The sequence below is a fragment of the Lepidochelys olivacea genome (assembly GCF_965140295.1).
Source record: "Lepidochelys olivacea isolate rLepOli2 genome assembly, chromosome: 16".
Classification (NCBI taxonomy): domain Eukaryota; kingdom Metazoa; phylum Chordata; order Testudines; family Cheloniidae; genus Lepidochelys; species Lepidochelys olivacea.
Genome location: NC_140426.1, coordinates 4,008,235 through 4,028,422, shown reverse-complemented (window position 1 = coordinate 4,028,422; position 20,188 = coordinate 4,008,235). Strand labels below are relative to the sequence as shown.

At 43.3% G+C, this 20,188-nt stretch overlaps 1 protein-coding gene across 11 annotated transcripts in view; it reads right to left on the bottom strand.

Moving 5' to 3' along the window:
- Positions 1 to 20,188, bottom strand: part of EXD3 (exonuclease 3'-5' domain containing 3) — a 573,796-nt gene that overhangs the window by 398,465 nt on the left and 155,143 nt on the right. For 9 of the 11 annotated variants that reach the window (XM_084650100.1, XM_084650101.1, XM_084650103.1 and 6 more), the window contains 3 exons: positions 17,811 to 17,875; positions 12,539 to 12,709; positions 10,610 to 10,777 (listed from right to left, as the gene is read on the bottom strand). In XM_084650100.1, coding sequence (XP_084506226.1) covers positions 10,610 to 10,777; positions 12,539 to 12,709; positions 17,811 to 17,875 — 404 coding nt within the window. Of the gene's footprint in view, positions 1 to 7,313; positions 7,504 to 10,609; positions 10,778 to 12,538; positions 12,710 to 17,810; positions 17,876 to 20,188 lie in introns of those variants that run through there. The other 2 variants (XM_084650097.1, XM_084650094.1) reach the window with 2 other exon arrangements.

Below are 20,188 nucleotides of genomic sequence, written 5' to 3'. Positions count from 1 at the left end.
AAGATAAACTAATCTGCCTTGCCTGCTTACCTATACTGGTTGCAATACTGGAGACTTGGATTAGGATGTTTTGGAGAAGATGTATTTCTGTCTGGCCTCTCTCAGTCCCAAGAGAGAACAACCACGTAAACAAAGAGCACAAACAAAAGCCTCCTCTCTCGCCAAGATTTGAAAGTATCTTTTGTCCCCATTGGTTCCTTTGGTCAGGTGCCAACCAGGTTATTTGAGCTTCTTAACCCCTTAAAGGTAAAGAGGAATTTTAGGCTACCCTTATGGTTATGACAGCTTGAGACGTAGGAATTGGGATACCTATGGGCAGATGTCCCAAGGCTTGTGCAAAAAGGGCTAAGATCGGGACATGTTAGAGTGCAGAGTGAAGATAAAGGAGCTGAGGCAGGCGTACCATAAGGCAAGGGAGGTAAACCGTCGCTCAGGTGCTTCACTCTAAGACCTGCTGGTTCTATAGGGAGCTGGATGTTATCCTCAGTCGTGACCCCACCTCCATCACCAAGAGCCCCGTGAATACTTTGGAGGGCACAGAGGCAGCAGAAAGAGGACCTAACCCGGAGGATGAAGTTATTAATGAAGAGGTGGAGTTAGATGAGAATGTGCAGCTCCCAGTGGAGTCACCCGGCGGGGCGGTCAGGCAGCCAGGAACCATTCTCCACTCCAGAGGTGTCTAGCCAGTCTCAGCAGTTGCTCTCTGGTGAGCAAGAAGCAGGAGATGAGATTTCTGGTAAGTGGCTGTGGTTTGTGTAAGTATGGAGGTGGGTTCAGGGTACAGAAATGTGGGAGGCTGGCTGTGTTTCTGTGAGCTGGACGTTTCCCTGTATAGCTAATCAGTATGGCAGAACAGAGTGTTGATGCACGCCAAGATCTCACAGGAATCCTCCAGAGAGATCTCCAGGAAAGTTTCCTGGAGGTACTCGGTAATCCTCTGATGAAGTTTCCATGGCAGAGTAGCTTTGTTCCTTCCCCCATTGTAGGAAACTTTCCCACACAACTGGTCAATCACCTGTGCAGGGACCAAAGCAGCACATAGGCGAGCAGCATAGGAAGCAGGGCAGAAGCCACAAGCATGGAGTAGATGTAGCCTCGTTTCCCTGCTTACCCTTACCTCATGCATATTTCCTAGAGTCACGGTCCTTCGTAGCAGGTTTAAAAGAGAACTGGATACATTCATGGAGGTTAAGTCCATTAATGGCTATTAGCCAGGATTGGTAAGGAATGGTGTCCCTGGCCTCTGCTAGTCAGAGGGTGGTGATGGATGACAGGAGAGAGATCACTTGATCATTACCTGTTAGATTCCCTCCCTCTGGAGCCCCTGGCATTGGCCACTGTCGGCAGACAGGATATTGGGCTGGATGGACCGTTGGTCTGACCCAGTATGGCCATTCTTATGTTCACCATTCAGTGCTTGTTTCCCGAGCCCAAAAGCAACGTTCTACCCTGCACACCCGCTCTGTGAATGCCAAAAGCAATCTAAGTTGCTTCTATCCATATCACGCAGAATGTTGGGCGCCTGGAAGTCTTCTTCAGTTAGGAAATTCACGATTAACTGCACTGCCATCTGCACTGTCTTCAGGAGAGTTAATAGAGCATAGGAAAGCAGTGCGGGATCCATCCCTTCTCACAAAGATGACAGGGTGCACAGCAAAGAAGGGCAGTTGAAAAATGACGCGAAAGAAAGCCCAGACTCCATAGGACAGAACACAATGCATCACGGGACATTTAGCACTGTCCGACAGAAGGACTGCAGGATAGGTACCCACAGTGCATTGCTCACACTGTCAGTGATGATCCCCCAGTATGGATGTGATCTGCTGACAGAGGGAGCAAGTGTGAACACAAAATTACGATTTTTATTAGGTCGACTTTTGGGTGCCAACGTCACTTTTGTCAACACAAATTGGTAGGGTAGACATGGCCTCAGTGAGTTAAATCTCAATCTTAAGCACATACTTAAGTGATTTGTTGAAATGCTTTTCTTGGTTTTATGACTACCAGTGTTAGAAACAAACAAACAGAAGGCCCTATTGAAGGGTATATTTACAGAGTCCAGATCTTTGAACAGAAAGGACAACATCAGATAGTATCAGCATGTTTACAATACGAATAATAAAAGAAGAGATAGGCCTAACTGAACTAAAGATGTGACTGACTTGGCTACTGTATCTGTTTTAATATTTATTTTGTTATTGTGATGTTTGGTATTGTTCAACTCCACAAAAAAGTCTTCTATAAAATTACCCCATTTTTAATACTATTTTTACAGAGGATAAGATCTCCAGGGATGTAACAACTCATTCAGGGACTCATTTTGCTGTCCGATAAGTATTTCAGCACATAGATTATGTGCTTTAGCTGATACTTAAAGATAAACCCCACCACGGTCACTCAGTATTTCTCCATCACACAGCTTTGTGCATACTCTACACTGGACCAGGAGTAGCCAGAATAACTGGAAACTAGTAATCCTGTTAACTTAGTTGTAGAAGCCTCAGATCAAAGTTGGATCAGCAAGGCAATCGGAATTCCAAATCCTAGCTGCCTTCACCACTCCTCCAACTGTTAAGCAAGACCAACAACTACCTTTTAAAAATGATCCCCTCAGCACATTATCCAGGAACCCTAAAATCCTTGTGATGTCTGTATGCACAATGCATTTATTAGGAAGGCCTCTACACGCACTCGGAAACCAACATAACCCACATGTGAAAATGTCTCTTACAATCCTGAATACTAGCATGTGCTGCCTTTTCTGCTCCTACTAATGCATTCCAGTTCCCAGTAAGAATAAAAATAACAGCAAAGAAATAACCCAGGCAAGCATTTGGGCTACATTAACTCCCCTGCCCCTCCCACGCACTTCCAAAGTGGATCAAATTAGAAGCACGGGAAAGGTATATATTTTTCTTCCATTTCCCTTCCCAAGCCTATGGAGGGCAGGTACGTGATGAGGGCTATGTACTGACAGGGGTGCCTGATACAGGAAAAAGGGTAAAATAGGAAGAAAAGGTGATGACGAATGGTCTGATCCAAAGCCACTGAAGACAATGAGTCCTTTTATTGTCTTCCAAGGGCTTTGGGTCAGGCTCTGTTCGAGCAGCAGTCAGAATAAACATCATATCTGGACAAAACACAAAAATGATCCAAGATGCTGTTCACATGGGGACCGATGCCCACAGCTTGCCCTCAGTTAAGACATTCTTCTTAAAATGGCTACCTTCTCCTATGGTTCTCAGTGGCACTCGGATGACAGGCAAAGATGACCGTTTACCTGCTCCCCAGTGTTCTTCTCCACCTCATCCCACAGGGGGCCATCATCTTCCCTAAGCGCAATTTGGGGGTGACCATTAGGAATGATGGGATGTGGGGGGGAGATTTTGAAAGAGGATGATTTTTTGTTTATCTGAAGAAGATTTTGTGCTTTAGCCTTTACTGATGGGAAAACTTCCAGCTAAACAAAATAAAAATGAAAACATTTACCAATAAGTGCAAGTATTTTTCTTCAGATATTACCTGTTGCACCAGATCTACTCAAATAGAGGGGGAAACTCAGATGTGTGGGTGCGTGTGAGCACACACACATGCACAGTGTAAGGCAAAGTACAGGGGGATGGGAAAACAGGTGTGTGCACATGCAGGGCACTGTGGAGAACAGGATGGAGGAGAATCGGGTGTGTGTGCAGAGGCATCTGGAGGACAGGAGGGACAGGGAATTTGGATTGGAACCCTGTGGGCATGCGCATGCACATAAGTATGTTGGAAGACTGAAGGAAAGGGGAAACTGGACCGAACACTGGCTGTTTTGTGCAGCTTCGATGACACAGCACAGCTTTAAACCCAGTGTAACTAGTCAGTATGTCTGGCCAGGCTACTTTGTGATGCGCCTGAGTTACATTAAGCAGCAAGCGTGTATCTGTGAATCTGGCCCTAAAAGGTTTAACGTTGATATTGCCGTCTTCCAATTAGAAATATCACATAGAATCATAGAATATCAGGGTTGGAAGGGATCTCAGGAGGTCATCTAGTCCAACCCCCTGCTCGAAGCAGGACCAACACCAACTAAATCATCCCACCCAGGGCTTTCTCAAGCCTGACCTTAAAAACCTCAAAAGTAGGAGATTCCACCACCTCCTTAGGTAACCCATTCCACTGCTTCATCACCCTCCCAGTGAGAAAGTTTTTCCTAATATCCAACCTAACCCTCCCCCACTGCAACTTGAGACCATTACTCCTCGTTCTGTCATCTGCTACCACTGAGAACAGTCTAGAGCCATCCTCTTTGGTACCCCCTTTCAGGTAGCTGAAAGCAGCTATCAAATCCCCCCTCATTCTTCTTTTCCGCAGACTAAACAATCCCAGTTCCGTCAGCCTCTCCTCAGAAGTCATGTGCTCCAGCCCCCTAATCATTTTTGTTGCCTTCCACTGGAGGCTTTCTAATTTTTTCCATATCCTTCTTGTAGTGTGGGGCCCAAAACTGGACACAGTACTCCAGATGAGGCCTCACCAATGTCGAATAGAGGGGAACAATCACGTCCCTTGATCTGCTGGCAATGCCCCTACTTTATACACCCCAAAATGCCACTAGCCTTCTTGGCAACAAGGGCACACTGTTGACTCATATCCAGCTTCTCATCCACTGTCACCCCTAGGTCCTTTTCTGCAGAACTGCTGCCTAGCCATTTGGTCCCCAGTCTGTGGTGGTGCATGGGATTCTTCCATCCTAAGTGCAGGACTCTGCACTTGTCCTTGTTGAACCTCATCAGATTTCTTTTGGCACAATCCCCTAATTTGTCTAGGGCTCTCTGTATCCTATCCCTACCCTCCAGCATATCTACCTCTCCTCCCAGTTTAGTGTCATCTGCAAACTTGCTGAGGGTGCACTCCAGGCCATCCTCCAGATCATTAATGAAGATATTGAACAAAAACGGCCCCAGGACTGACCCTTGGGGCACTCTGCTTGATATCGGCTGCCAACTAGACATGGAGCCATTGATCACTACCCGTTGAGCCCGACAATCTAGCCAGCTTTCTATCCACCTTATAGTCCATTCATCCAGCCCATACCTCTTTAACTTGCTGGCAAGAATACTATGGGAGACCATGTCAAAAGCTTTGCTAAAGTCAAGGAATAACACGTTCTCTGCTTTGCCTCCTCCACAGAGCCAGTTATCTCATCATAGAAGGCAATTAGATTAGACAGGCATGCCTTGCCCTTGGTGAATCCATGCTGACTCTTCCTGATCACTTTCCTCTCCTCTAAGTGCTTCAGAATTGATTCCTTGAGGACCTCCTCCATGATTTCTAGGGACTGAGGTGAGGCTGACTGGTCTGTAGTTCCCCGGATCTTCCTTCTTCCCTTTTTTAAAGATGGTGTGACAAAGCTCTGTCCTTGCCTCCGTGGGTCCGGCGTTTCCTGGCGGATTTCGCTAGCCTCAGAGGCTCACTGTGACCCTCCACGTAACCCTTCTTTCTCTCGAGACAAGGGTCACAGTCTACTGAGCCATTTTCATCATAAGCCAGCAAGGGAGGTGAGGGGAAGTTATCCTTCCTTGCACAGTCTCTGTTGTCTCCCAGTCTCAGTGATTTATCAGGGGGTGGGGGAGCCCGGGTCCACCTTTTACCTCCGGGCTCCAGCCCAGGGACCCTAATAGTATCAGCTCTGGTAGCTGACCTTTTAGAAACATGACATGTACAATTCCCTGGGCTATTTCCCCCACAGCAGCCCTCACTTCCTCAAGCTCCACTTCACCCTTACCTCAGGGCCTCCTTCCTTGTGCCTGATATGGTGTGTACTACTCAGCCTCTCCAACAGCACAACTTCCTTCCACAGCTCCTGACACGCACACCCACCTGACTAACTGGGAGGTTTTTAACTAGTTTCTGCCAGCCCGGATTGGCTTCAGGTGTCCGAATCAACCTAGCATTCTCCCTGCCTTCTGGAAAGTTCTTAATTAGCCCCAGCTGTCTTAATTGACCTGGAGCTGCTTCCATTTCACTTAACCTGGTACCAGGGATTTGTTTAGCCTGGAGCCAATATATCTATCTCCCACTACTTTTCTATAGCCATCTGGCCTTGCCCCGTCACAATGGGCACTACATTAGCCTTTTTCCAGTCGTCCAAGACTTCCCCCGATCCCCATGCATTTTCAAAGATAATGGCCAATGGCTCTGCAATCACATCCGCCAACTCCTTTAGCACATGATAACATCCTCATTGAGTTTCTTTTTTATTGTTCACATCTTAATTTTTTAATTAAAAAAAGAAAATTTCCACACAAGAACTATATTAAAATGCAGTTAACATATCAGTGTTTTGGGGTAAAATACATTACAGGGATGTTTTAATTGTGCACAAAGCAACCCAGGAAAGTCGCAGTTAAGATTAAATTTAAAAGCAATCCAAACATATTAACATCTGGAAAGTCAGTTAGAGAACCCAAACAGCTTTAACTCTGCCCTATAGTGACACCATAGCAAAAGAACAATATAATGTATATTCTAACATCAGTTGAATCTAATAAATTTAAGACTACAAACATGAATATGCTATAATCATAATCATATTAGGCATCACTAGAAGGCTGAGTTAAGGTAGTCTGCCTGTCTGAAATGTGAATTGCTAGACCCTTAACAAGTTTGGATTTATTTTAAGTTTATCCCTAACTCTGAATTTCCTGGGTTTATCATTCTTGTTTTTTGGAATAATTAAACCATCCCAGTAATGTATTTTACTCTAAATTACTGACATGTACTCTCAACCCTAACCTGTGTTACTGCAGTTTTTGTTAGAGACCACTAAGATTAAAATAAATAAATGGTATATTTTAATGCCTTTATCACCTAATTCCTAATTTTAGCAATTAGCCCTAGATACAATTATCAAATCTGTCTCTTTTATTGAAAACTAGCAAATATTAGCTCAATTCAATATATTTATGAAATCCATTTTCTGTACAAAATCAATAAATACAGAAGGAGAAGGTCATTTATTTGTTAAAAATGAAATGCAAAAATTATCTCCCCATCCCTGCTAAACCTTAACCCCAATGTTCTTGTATAAAAAACAAACAGAAAAAGAAAAAAGTCCCTAGATTTCTAATGCAGAGAGCTTTGAGTGGGAGTTCTCTCAAGCCCAGGAATATTTCTGGTTGTCAGAGGCTAAAAAGATTATTTATTGTTTCCTTCCTAAACCCAGCTCCACTACCACCTGTTCAGAATTTAATATAAAGCTGTTAAACAAAACCAGAACTTTGATGCTGATTGCGAAAACAAGTTTCACTGTATCTGACCCGAGAAGCACTTACCTCTGATCCACAAGCAAAGGAATTTGATTTTTTTTTTAGCACAGCTATCTTTTTACCTTTATAAGCTGTTTAAAAAATGTAAATAAAATAACTCAGTGGACAATAGAGCGCATTCATCCCCCAGAAAGACAGCCGCCACCCTTAGACATGAAATATCGCAGCACATTAAGTCATGAGACCCCGCTAATCAAAGCTGACAGGGCACTGAATGTGATTTCTGCTGAGACTTAGCGATATCATGGGGCACTGAAGCATGCACAGCCTGCCAGACTGCCCCGTTCATGTGACAATGGCTTTTATTCGCTAAAGGGGCCTGCAAGTGACAAGAGTCTCCTTTGTCTTTAGATTCCTGCATTTGGAGTGCAGGAGAGGTTCATTCAACCAGCCCCAGACACTCTTTGAAAGGCTGAAGTGTAACATAAGATGACCATGAAACACTAGCTTGCCTTCTGCCTACCCCTCATTCTTCTAAAGCACAGCCTGGCCTATTCAGCGTCTCTTCACAGAATAGCATCGTACTATATTAGCCTCTGGTCTGCTGAATTCCATCATTGTTTAAAAATACCGGTGGCCATCTTGGTTTTCATAAAGCCATTCACCAACACCGAAATGGAGAGCTCAAGAAAGACAGTTCTGAAAGACTACAATACTATCAGCGCCTTGGAGTCCTGCACAACACATGGTGTGCATGAATTTAGTCCAGGCTCAGCCTGAACACAAAACGGTCTAATACACAAACACTAGATAGCTCAATGTATGGTTTAGGACAACTACTGAAACTCACCTTGCAACTATGCTTGGCTCATGAAGCAGCTATATAAGAAAGAGGAACTATATCTAAAGGCACCCCAGCTGGAACTGTATAAATAGACATTTTAAATCCCTCTGCTTAGATACTACCCTCGTTACCAAACAATAGCATACACTCTAATCGTCAGCTTTAAAACCCCTTTTTGTCAACACCATAGTACTGCATTCCATCAGCAGCTGCCATCAACTGCATTCACACCAGAATGGATACACATCCAGAAACTTGCCACACAGCCACTTCTGCCTTTTTCCTTAACTGCCACCTTACTTACAGTCAGAAAAATAAAGCTCCCTCTGTATGTTTTGGGAGCACTAGTGCCATCCAGTGGCCAGTGAGGCTCATCTCATCCTCGCCTACTCCAGGGGTGCCTCACAGAATGCATATACTACCTGCCACTATTACAGCAGAACCTCAGAATTACGAAAACCAGAGTTACGAATTGACCAATCATACCTTATTTGAAACCAAAAGTACGCAATCAGGCAACAGCAGAGACCGGAAAAAAAAAAAGCAAATACAGTACAGTACTGTGCTAAACATAAACTACTAAAAAATTTAAGAGAAAGCAGCATTTTTCTTCCGCATAGTACAGTTTCAAAGCTGTATTAAGTCAATGTTCCATTGTAAACTTTTGAAAGAACCACCCTAACATTTTGTTCAGAGTTACGAACATTTCAGAGTTACGAACACCATCCATTCCTGAAGTGCTCGTAACTCTTAGTAGCAGGAATTATTCACTTCTGTGGCATCTGACAACAAAAGGGTGCTATCTCCAAATAATTCAAGATTTATCTTCCCATAACTATTTTTTATCCCCCCACTACTTCCATCCATAGCCACAGTATTCTAATAGCACTGGAGGAGACAACCCAAAATTCACAAATCCCAAGAGAATGCTTTGCTCAGCTGCACAAATTACTGTTATTCTGACAGATAAATTGGTTCAGCCTTCGAGAAGTTCTAATATTGAAGGCCATGGGAGGGATCAGTTCTCCTTTAGAAGTAAATGAGATAACAAGCACACCAGTCTCTGGGAACATCAGGGACTTCATTGTCTGCAGAGACACTGTTCTCTTATGCAATTTGTGAGGGGTGGGACATGAACATGTGAGGCAAGGATGCAGACCTCTGAAAAAACTGTGCATTGTTCACATAAGAATATTAAATGTGTCCAGTGGCCTAAAGGGAGTGTATTTCTCTGGAGTAAAGCCTGAAATCTTGGTGCCCCATTCTATAGATAACCCTTAGGGTTTAAACAAGAAGTTGGAAAAAGCAGAGAATAATATCAAATATTTAGAAGGATTTCAACCTTCCGAAGACTTAAGGTGGGACAGAAGGGGGCGAAGAGGCTCACATCTGAATATTTGTTACTGCCCCATCTGAAAGGAGCCCTACAGAGGGCTACAGTAGAATCAGCACAGGGATAGCTCAGTGGTTTGAGCAGTGGCCTGCTAAACCCAGGGTTGTGAGTTCAATCCTTGAGGGGACCATTTGGGATCTGGGGCAAAAATTGGGGATTGGCCCTGCTTTGAGCAGGGGGTGGGACTAGATGACCTGAGGTCCCTTCCAACCCTGGTATTCTATGATTCTATGAAAGCACAATGTAGACATCCTCACCATGGCTTGCAGCAGAGGCCTCATAGTCCTAGTGCCAGGATTGTCTGTCACATTCTGTTACTCTACTCTGTCTTGGAGCATACAGGCCCAGCACTTGCATTTGTTCTTTTGGCGATACTATAATTGGGAGGAAGATATGGGTAAGGGAAATGAAATAGCTCTGATATCCCATGGACAACACTGAAAAAAAACACCTTATTTGGTTCTTCTTCTTAAGGAAAAAGGATTATGAGCCAACTCTTCCTGCCCAAGGAGTGCTCAAGTCAGGGAAAGGATCCTAGAAAAACAGCTTCACACACAATTTGGAGCTTTCCAGTTCAAAATGCTTGAAGGAATCTGCATTTTCCAAAAGATAGCAGTGAAAAACTCATCTGTGTCCCTGGAGCCTCAAATGTCCAGCAAAATCTTATTTACAATCACACTTGAAATTAGTCAAAACACCTTGATTCAGTAATCCCATAAAACAGAGAATCTCGCTGGCAAGATTTTCAGTCAGGTGATATATACCACAAAAGATGTCCCTCACAATATTCCATTACTGGTCAAAACCAGGACATGTGGAAGGGATATTTTTTTATTTTATTAAGCACCCAAAATAAAGTACCCAAAAAATTAACCAAATTCTTGCGAACCTCACAAACGGAGTTGAGTTTGACTGGAGTTGTGTGCTCACCCACTATGAGGCATGAGGTTGAAGGAAGAGTAAATAAGTATCGCCAAGTACAACGACCATACGAAATTACACCACGCACAGCCCTTGCTGCCATTACAAAATAGAACTTACACAGAAACATAACGAAAAACAGGCCCAGACACAAACAGAATCAGAGCTCTCAGTGTGCAAATCAAGTTGAAAATCAGGACCCACCTCTTTGTACTTGCCCTTGTGGTAAACATGACCAACATGTCCAAGCAAACTGTTCTGGTCTGCTGTACGTAGCTGAAAAATGCCAATCAGCGGGTCAAGGAGATTAACTTGGCTCTGGGCTAGTATTCTGAATACTCGGGCCTGGAGTTTCTTCAGCCTCAAGCCAGACTAAGAAATCAGAGTCAAACACAGGTTTCATAAAGACCAACAGAATTCAATGACAGTCCAAAATGTAGCTTTTTAAAACATCAGACAAGGCAATGCATTGGAAAGGGGTTCTCCAGCTCCCCCTTGAACTTTGACACAGAAATCAGGGCAACACGCTACACACATCATAGGCACCGACTCTGTGGGTGCTCTGGCGCTGGAGCACCCACAGAGAAAAATTGGTGGACCCACCGGCAGCCAAGCTCCCCTCCCCCACCACCTCACCTCCGCCTCCTCCCCTGAGCACAGCGCGTCCCTGCTTCTCCCACTAGCTCTCAGCGCTTGCCACCACGAAACACCTGTTTCGTGGCGTAACAAGCTCCGGGAGGGAGGTGGGAGGAGCGGGAACGCGGCTCACTCAGGGGAGGAGGTGGGGAAGAGGCAGGGCTGGGGCAGGGATTTGGGGAAGGAGTCCAATGGGGCAGGGAGGGGGTGGAGTTGGAGTGGGGACTTTGGGGAAGGGGTTGGAATGGGGGCAGGGCAGAGGCGGGAGGGAGCAGAACAGAGGTGAAGTTGGCGCCGGGCCGGGGGCAGAGGCAGGTTGAGCACCCACCGGCGCCAGCAGAAGTTGGTGCCTATGACACACATTACTTCACAGTAGCCAGTTAAAACAATATTAAATGTTGGTGGAGTAGAACTTGGAGAGGCCTGGTGCAAACATTAATCTGAGCATGGGGGAACACCCCTTTTTGCTAACTTCTTGCACTATTCACACCTCCAACTCAACACGAGAGTAAGAAACCAGGTCAGAGGAGGTTCCTTTTGTGGTACGTGCCCACAGTAGAAACAAACCTCGTGGCGCTTGCATCCACCAGCTCTCCACAGGCAACCTTTCCCTGCTATGCATGAGAACTCAATTTTATTCCCAGTCTTGTTCCCAGGCCCTGGAGCGGCCCTGAGGCAAAAGGATGGTGTCATGACACAATTACTAATACATACTTTCATACATAATCATTCTATTAAAACTTTGGAGTTCTTGACTCTCAACCCTGTGTTTGATTCAACTACAACAGACTGTAATGGCAGAAAATAGAGTTCTCGTGGCTCTGAATGGAGAAGCTGAACTCGCAAACTCAGGCAGTTTGAAAAAAAAAATGAAAAATGAAACAGTACAAAGACAAAATCACCTAAAGTTCACAGGGAGCAATATAGAGAAAGGAAAAATCTCAAGGTATCAGAATGCAACAGGCCAAGGAAATGAATGAATTACTACTTTGATGACCCTACAACTTCAGTTTGATCACCCAAGCTACCAGGAAGATTCATATTGTTACCACTTTCAGCACTCTGAGTGACAGAAGCTGCTACCACATTGCCAGAGTTACATAATCATACAGTAATTGTCTTCTATGTGCAAAACTGGAAGAGCATACAGTGATTGGGCTTATGGGATGTTGGTTCCAATGGGAAAGCCTCCAGCCAGGGAAAAGACTGAAAGGTCCATATTCCAGCAAGGCAGCTTGATTTGGGGAGACAGAAATTCTAGGCAGTGGGAGGAAATGGGAAGATATTTTAGCACCATTGGTGGTGTTTCACTCTCAGGCCAGCGTCACTGGAACATGCTACCTCAGTATGAATTCCATCAGCAGGTCACGTTATGCTTGTGGGTACACTAATGGAAACTGGACTATGGAATAAAGTGATTGGAGGAGGGGGAGACAGTTTGGGAGCATGAATATCCCTCTCTCTTTTCTCCAGGCTCTGTCTCTTTCTCTCTCTAACCTGCTGAACAGCAGGATGTTCCTTTATCCAAAGTTGCAACTCATTGGTGATGTAATACCCCAGGGACTGCCCTTTCCCCTTCCAGTCACTGCTGCTCTCCAGCATGTCCAGGAGTCCTGCCAATGGGTCTTCCAGAGCTGCAAAACCCCGCCTGGTTTCTTCCTTGAGCTGCTGAGATACAAAAACACATTGTCATGTACAAATAGATTAGTGAATCCTCCCTTCCCCCAGCTCAACACAAAGATTTTTTTATTATTATTTAATTAAATCTATTCAGAGAGGTAACTGTTGCTATTCAACCACCATCCATGCTTCTAGTGACTTTTCATGTCATTACAGATTCCTTCATGGCCCACTGCACCTCAAACCCAATGGGAAAAGCAGCAATTGTCCACACTAATTATCCCATAAAGACAGAGAAGTTGTTCTGCAGGACAGACAAAGGGGCTTAGGATTTGGAGGAGGCGGGTGTTATTGGAGACAGTAAAGGCAGGCAGGTTTACAAACCCTATTATCTACACTTCTAACATACCTACAGATAAGAACACAGATTAAAAAAAACAACTCTCCATTCCTGCACTGTAAACGTTTATATTCATCACATAACCACTGCAATCACAATTATGCAACACCTTACATTAGAGTGGAAAACCCTGAGACTAAAATAGTTAAGGTTTTAAATACAGGATAAAACATTTACCATCAGACTTGCTGAAAACTCAAATAGCCTTATCTGAAATTAAATTTCCCCTTCTCCAAAGAAGGGTGAGGTATTTGGTTTAGGCTACCATTGCCATTTTAGAGTGGACATCTCATTAAAGTTATAAGATGAAAAGTTTGGAACATGGACAAAATTTATGTTATAAATCTAAGTAATTTCAGGGTGATCTGTTTAAAAAAGTTAAGGAACTGAATGCTCACTTTGTGAATGTTAATAGGCATCTTACTACCCATCTGGTCTAAGTGATAAATTAACAGTACTAGGCAATATCTTTATAATGTTTACATTAGAGAATAGTTTCCAAGAAACTCAGAGGGTTGGCAGGGAGAAGTGGCATCCTTCAGTAGCCCCATAAGTACCTTTCACCACATGGTGCACGTACTGGCATGGAGCAAGGGGAGAGCAGAGACAGAAGAGAAGAATTCAGTAACAGCAGCTGCTCTCTTTTTTCTGGCTAAGAAGCAAAATCAGAAGGGTGTTGATTTCTGCTTCTAAGTTTTACTAATTTATTCTACATGATGATCCCAGTTGCAGTTTCCAATGGAAACAGTATAAAAAAGACGGAAAAATGACGTGGAAAACAAAAGAACATCTAGAGAAAATATGCCAGTCAGTTTTTTTTTTTCCTTTTTATTCATCTAAAATATGTATTAGAAGACAGTGTGATTTGCCAGTAATTTTCTGTATCCCCTTTCATGTTGGGAAAACCTTGAGACTATAACAAATATAAATCTGTTTCTCTTTCCTGGGTTATCAACTGCATCAAGAAGAATACTGATGACTAACAAAGATGTGTGTTTAGACAAAAGTCTGCTAAACTAAGTCTCCCTAAGTATATTTCCCTGTGGCAAGAGATTGTGATGTCAAACACAGGACTCTAACCCCACTGCAAAATTCAGCAGACGGAGAAGCCAGGCTACAGTGGAACGTCAACCACAAATATCTGACACAACAGCCAAAGGAAAACAAAGCGACTAGCCAAATAAACTGCACTGTGTATAAATGGTCTCTTTTTTCAAAGCCCCACTTCAGCACATTTGGGATTGAACGAGAGCTTTCTCCGCCCAGCTCAGCATCTCCTTTGGCTGGAGTCAGAATCCGAGCTTTGGCAAGATTCACCACAGAACACAATGGCCTTGTAAGATAGCAAGTCCTCACTCTCACACACATATCTCAGAACAGTTGCAAAACTGGCAAGATCAGCAATGACAATATGTCTGGATTGATTTTTGATTAAGGATCACTCAAATATTCTAAGCAGTGGGAAAATCTCTCTTTCAAGTCTGCTAATGATCTAAGGGAGTAATAAATGGTATGACAAATTAGAAGATTGGGCCAAAAGAAATCTGATGAGGTTCAACAAGGACAAGTGCAGAGTCCTGCACTTAGGAAGGAAGAATCTCATGCACTGCTACAGACTAGGGACCGAGTGGCAAGGCAGCTGTTCTGCAGAAAAGGACCTAGGGGTTATGGTGGACTAGAAGCTGGATATGAGTCAACAGTGTGCCCTTGTTGCCAAGAAGGCCAATGGCATTTTGGGATGTATAAGTAGGGGCATTGCCAGGAGATCAAGGGACGTGATCATTCCCCTCTGTTCGACATTGGTGAGGCCTCATCTGGAGTACCGTGTCCAGTTTTGGGCCCCATACTACAAGAAGGATGTGGAAAAATTGGAAAACGTCCAGCGGAGGGCAACAAAAATTATTTGGGGGCTGGAGCACATGACTTATGAGGAGAGGCTGAGGGAACTGGGATTGTTTAGTCTGCAGAAGAGAAGAATGAGGGGGAATTTGATAGCTGCTTTCAACTACCTGAAAGGGGGTTCCAAAGAGGATGGATCTAGACTGTTCTCAGTGGTAACAGATAACAGAACAAGGAGTAATGGTCTCAAGTTGCAGTGGGGGAGGTTTAGGTTGGATATTAGGAAAATCTTTTTCACTAGGAGGGTGGTGAAGCACTGGAATGCGTTACCTAGGGAGGTGGTGGAATCTCCTTCCTTAGAGATTTTTAAGATCAGGTTTGACAAAGCCCTGGCTGGGATGATTTAGTTGGGGATTAGGTCCTGCTTTGAGCAGGGGGTTGGACTAGATGACCTCCTGAGGTCCCTTCTAACCCTGATATCTATGATTCTATAATTGTATGTAATGTGCAGAAAGTAGTACATGAATGAACATCTGAAATCAGAGATGAAAATACCTATTAGGTCACCATGCTTATCACTCTGCCAGTGCAGGATTCTTCCCTAAAGTACATTTGCAATTATGTGGCAAGTCTAGCAATGATTCACATGACAAGGCTGCCTTGGGAGACTATTCCACAGCCTAATAAACCTCATGGTTAAGAAACTTTTGCTGATGTCCAGTCTATTTTCTTTTGCCCATTAGTCTGAGTTACAAAAGCAAAGAACCTTCTGCTAATCCTGATGGATTACTCAAAAATTAAGTTTATTTCTCTTCTATGTACAAATCATTGAAGTCTCTAAAATCCCAGAATTGGGGTCCTAACCTAAGGTAGAGATCTACTTTTCAATCAGTGTTCAAGGGGTGGAGAGGTGGGGGAGGTTAATGGAAGTGATTAATTCTCTTTAGCACTGACAGGAATCACATACATAAGCCACCGCACCCTGTGCCCGGTTGAAGCAATAGGTGCCTTGGTGAAATCAATGTATCTAATCTTTAACTTTACTCATTTACTGTTAATTCAAGGTTAGGGTCACTTTGCTTCAAATTATTTTATCTGGAACAGTGATGATGTCAAATGGTAGATAGGGGTGGGGTGAGTGGTTAGAAATTCAGGGCCTTATTCTGTTCTCAAATGAATGCATGAAGTTTCCCTTGGCATCAACACGGGACACAACTGTATATCTGAAGGTAGGAAATGCCCCAAAAAACTGATTAGTACCGTTGTGTGGCAGCAACCTGATGACAGCTGAGAGAGAAAAGTGTGTGTGTCTGTCTGTCTGTCATATATCAGTGCAGACATCAAGAGTACAGTCCCCACATTAGAATCACTGAATCATTTTACCCCTCATCGTCATTGCCATGCTTCCCTGTCTCCTGCCTCATCTATACAAATGACTTTTCTACTGGTCTGGAGGCCCATCTTTCAGTTTCAAAGAGAAGTGGTTCATCTGCACTGGCAGATATAGAGATATGTCAGTGTAGTGAGTGGGATCCATGTGGCTGTGCATGCTTGTCATGAGCCCACACGTGTACGATGAACATTTAGTCTGTAAGGGGGTCTGTCTTCCTTTGGCGTAATTCAGGAGCAGTTCACAGCAAATAACCTGAAATCACTTGCATTCCTGGGATGATGCAGTCTGAGAGACTTGCTGAGTAAGTTATGTAGGCTGGGATGAGTCATGGAGACCCTTAAGTTACAAAAAAGATGTGGTACAGTCTGCCCAGGACACTTTAATGGGAGGCTTTTTCATAATATTTTGGTTTGCAATCCACCCAAATTCCAGTTTGCACAGTGTATAGATTTTGATGATTATTTTTCCCTGTTGTTGTTCTGGTGGAATGACCTGTCCTCAAACCCTAACAATTAATGTTTTCCTCTTTCTCTAGCATAACTTGATAGAAAGCCCCCATCTTCAGAACTGCTGAGCTCTAGTCTGTGTCAGTAATTGATGATTCAAAAAGATACCTCTTGATTGTTGTATTTCCAGCTGTTCAATTACTGAGGCTGGGGGACCGCAAGCCAGAAGAGCTGGAAGGTCTAAATGCACCAATCAAGTGTGATGACCGAGCAATTCCGACCCCTAGGATGTAGCACGTAGGCGAGGGCCCTTTGGGCACACTAGCACATTCGATTGGATATATTCCACACAACGATATCATATTTTGCAAGTTCCCAGGTATTTCAGGAAAACATTTCTGCTATTAACCTGGCTGCAGAGCAGAGACTGCTAAGCACGGGAAGCTAAACACCAACCAGGTATGTCTAATTTTTTTGTTAATTTCCTGAGTTCCCAAATTTAGATGAAGTATGTATCATTCCTGTGGAGAAATCTATACATGGCACCTAGAAAACATAGGGCTGTTTAAAAATATATCAATAATTTCACAGAGACACTGTCCAACCAAATTGCAGCACACTGCTCCAAAAATCAAAAATGAAAAGACATCATGAACTATGAAGGCTTAAATATTTATCCACTTAGCAAAGCACCCCCAACCCCCACGAGTATTCAACACTCTCCTTGCCAGGCATAAGGATGACAGGGTACTTCACATCTTCAGATTTCTTACTCTCTACATTAATTGAACAAAAAATGTTTAAAATAAAAGATAACTTTGATTTTTTTTTTAAACAACTCAGCCTGTCTACTGCAGCCCTTGTATGTGTGTCCCACGACTGCTGCACATTGGACAAGGCTGCCTTTTATTTTCCCTTCCCACTGCAGATCCGTAGGTCCTTCCCCTATGTATTGGAATTGAAAGCCATCATGAAGAATTGTGGGTCTGACCCAAGGGCTTTGAGGCTGGACATGTTTTGCATACCATTATTAGCTCCAGTGTGAAGGGGAGGTTCACTATACAGCCTTACCTTGTTCATCTCTTTCTTTGTCCAGAGGGACTGAAGAGTTTTCAGCAATAGGAGTGAGTCCTGGCCTGGAGAGGAGGGAGGAAGGGGGAGAAGGGAGAGAGAGAGAGGGATATGGAAGAAAAACAAAACAAAACAGATTTAGTGCTTATGTACAGGCAGTCCAGATACACTGGGGCACTGTTCTGCTGATGAAAAATAGGCCCCTCCGTGCCACTGTTTGAAACCACCAACCTTCCAACTGTCATTCAGGATTAAAGTGCTAAAATCCCTCACTCTGGAAGCCTAACAAAACCACAACAGACATCATCCATGCATAGCTTTAACTAAATACCCACACACATGTAAACGCTTTTTCAGTGCAAAGCTCTCTGAGTGTATTTACAACGAAATCATGTCACCATTCTTCAGCAAATATGACTGCACTGATCTCTCCCATTTTTGAAATAAAAAACTGTACAGTACTAAGAAAAGGAGTACTTGTGGCACCTTAGAGACTAACCAATTTATTTGAGCATAAGCTCAGTACTAGAAGAGTTAGTTTCATGCTTGGTTTAGAAAGGATTATCAATGCTTTCTGAAACTTTCACTGGAATAGATGGAATAGACCTGGGCTTGGACCTCATCCCAGCACTCAGATGAGAGACAGGAGTGGGTGAATTTGTTTGGAGGCCGCCTTAGTAATTGTAGGAGACACTCTGTCAGTTGGCAGTAATTGTGTGCTGTGCTTCAGCTATACTTGTTTGTGTTATTAGATTAGGCCCAGGGTTTATGGTGATCCTGGCAAGGCATAATTTATTGGAGGATGAGAGAGGATGATATACTCAAAATCCACAAATGTGATGCCGACTAAAATTACGGGAACATCATCTGGGCTTTTCCACTGCTTTTACAAACCAAACCAATAATCACAGCAACTTTTTAAGCTTTCTTGACAAAAAGTGTCATCAGAAAGTTTTAAAAGTAGATTTTGTAACTACTTGAAAATTTAAATTAAAATCCCTTATTATGCATCAAACCAGTCAAAATGGGGTTCTTGGAGCCATCAACATTTAGGCATATTTAATTTAAAAGGCAATACAATTCTCAATATTGGTCTCTGCATGTTTCATAAGAATATTCTTACTCAATTTTGCACTAATTAGAACATGTTACTGGGGAATTTTTTGCTAAACTCTGAAGTCCAGAATGTAGTCATTAAAAATAGGCTCAGGCCTCTTGGTTAATTAACAGGTTTCAGAGTAGCAGCCATGTTAGTCTGTATCCGCAAAAAGAACAGGAGTACTTGTGGCACCTTAAAGACTAACAAATTTATTGGTGCATACGCTTTCATGGGCTACAGCCCACTTCATCAGATGCATAGAATGGAACATACAGTAATGTAATATATATATATACACACACACACACACACACACACACACACACAGATAAGTTGGAAGTTACCATACAAACTGTGAGAGGCTAATTAGTTAAGATGAGCTATTATCAGCAGGAGAAAAAAAACTTTTGTAGTGATCATCAAGATGGCCCATTTAGACAGTTGACAAGAAGATGTGAGGATACTTAACTTAAGGGAATAGATTCAATATGTGTAATAACCCAGCCACTCCCAGTCTCTATTCAAACCCAAGTTAATGGTATCTAGTTTGCATATTAATTCAAGCTCAGCAGTTTCTCGCTGGAATCTGTTTTTGAAGCTTTTCCGTTACAAAACTGCCACCCTTAAATCTTTTACTGAGTGGCCAGAGAGGTTGAAGTGTTCTCCTACCTGTTTTTGAATGTTATGATTCCTGATGTCAGATTTGGTTTGAACAGAGACTTGGAGTGGCTGGGTCATTACACATATTGAATCTATTACCTCAAGTTAAGTATCCTCACACCTTCTTGTCAACTGTCTAAATGGGCCATCTTGATGATCATTACAAAAGTTTTTTTCTCCTGCTGATAATAGCTCATCTTAACTAATTACAGGTTTCAGAGTAGCAACCCTGTTAGCCTGTAACCGCAAAAAGAAAAGGAGGACTTGTGGCACCTTGGAGGCTAACAAATTTATTTGAGCATAAGCTTTCGTGAGCTACAGCTCACTTCGTCGGATGCTTATGCTCAAATAAATTTGTTAGTCTCTAAGGTGCCACAAGTCATCCTTTTCTTAACTAATTAGCCTCTCACAGTTTGTATGATAACTTAGAATCATAGAATATCAGGGTTGGAAGGGACCCCAGAAGGTCATCTAGTCCAACCCCCTGCTCAAAGCAGGACCAATTCCCAGTTAAATCATCCCAGCCAGGGCTTTGTCAAGCCTGACCTTAAAAACCTCTAAGGAAGGAGATTCTACCACCTCCCTAGGTAACGCATTCCAGTGTTTCACCACCCTCTTA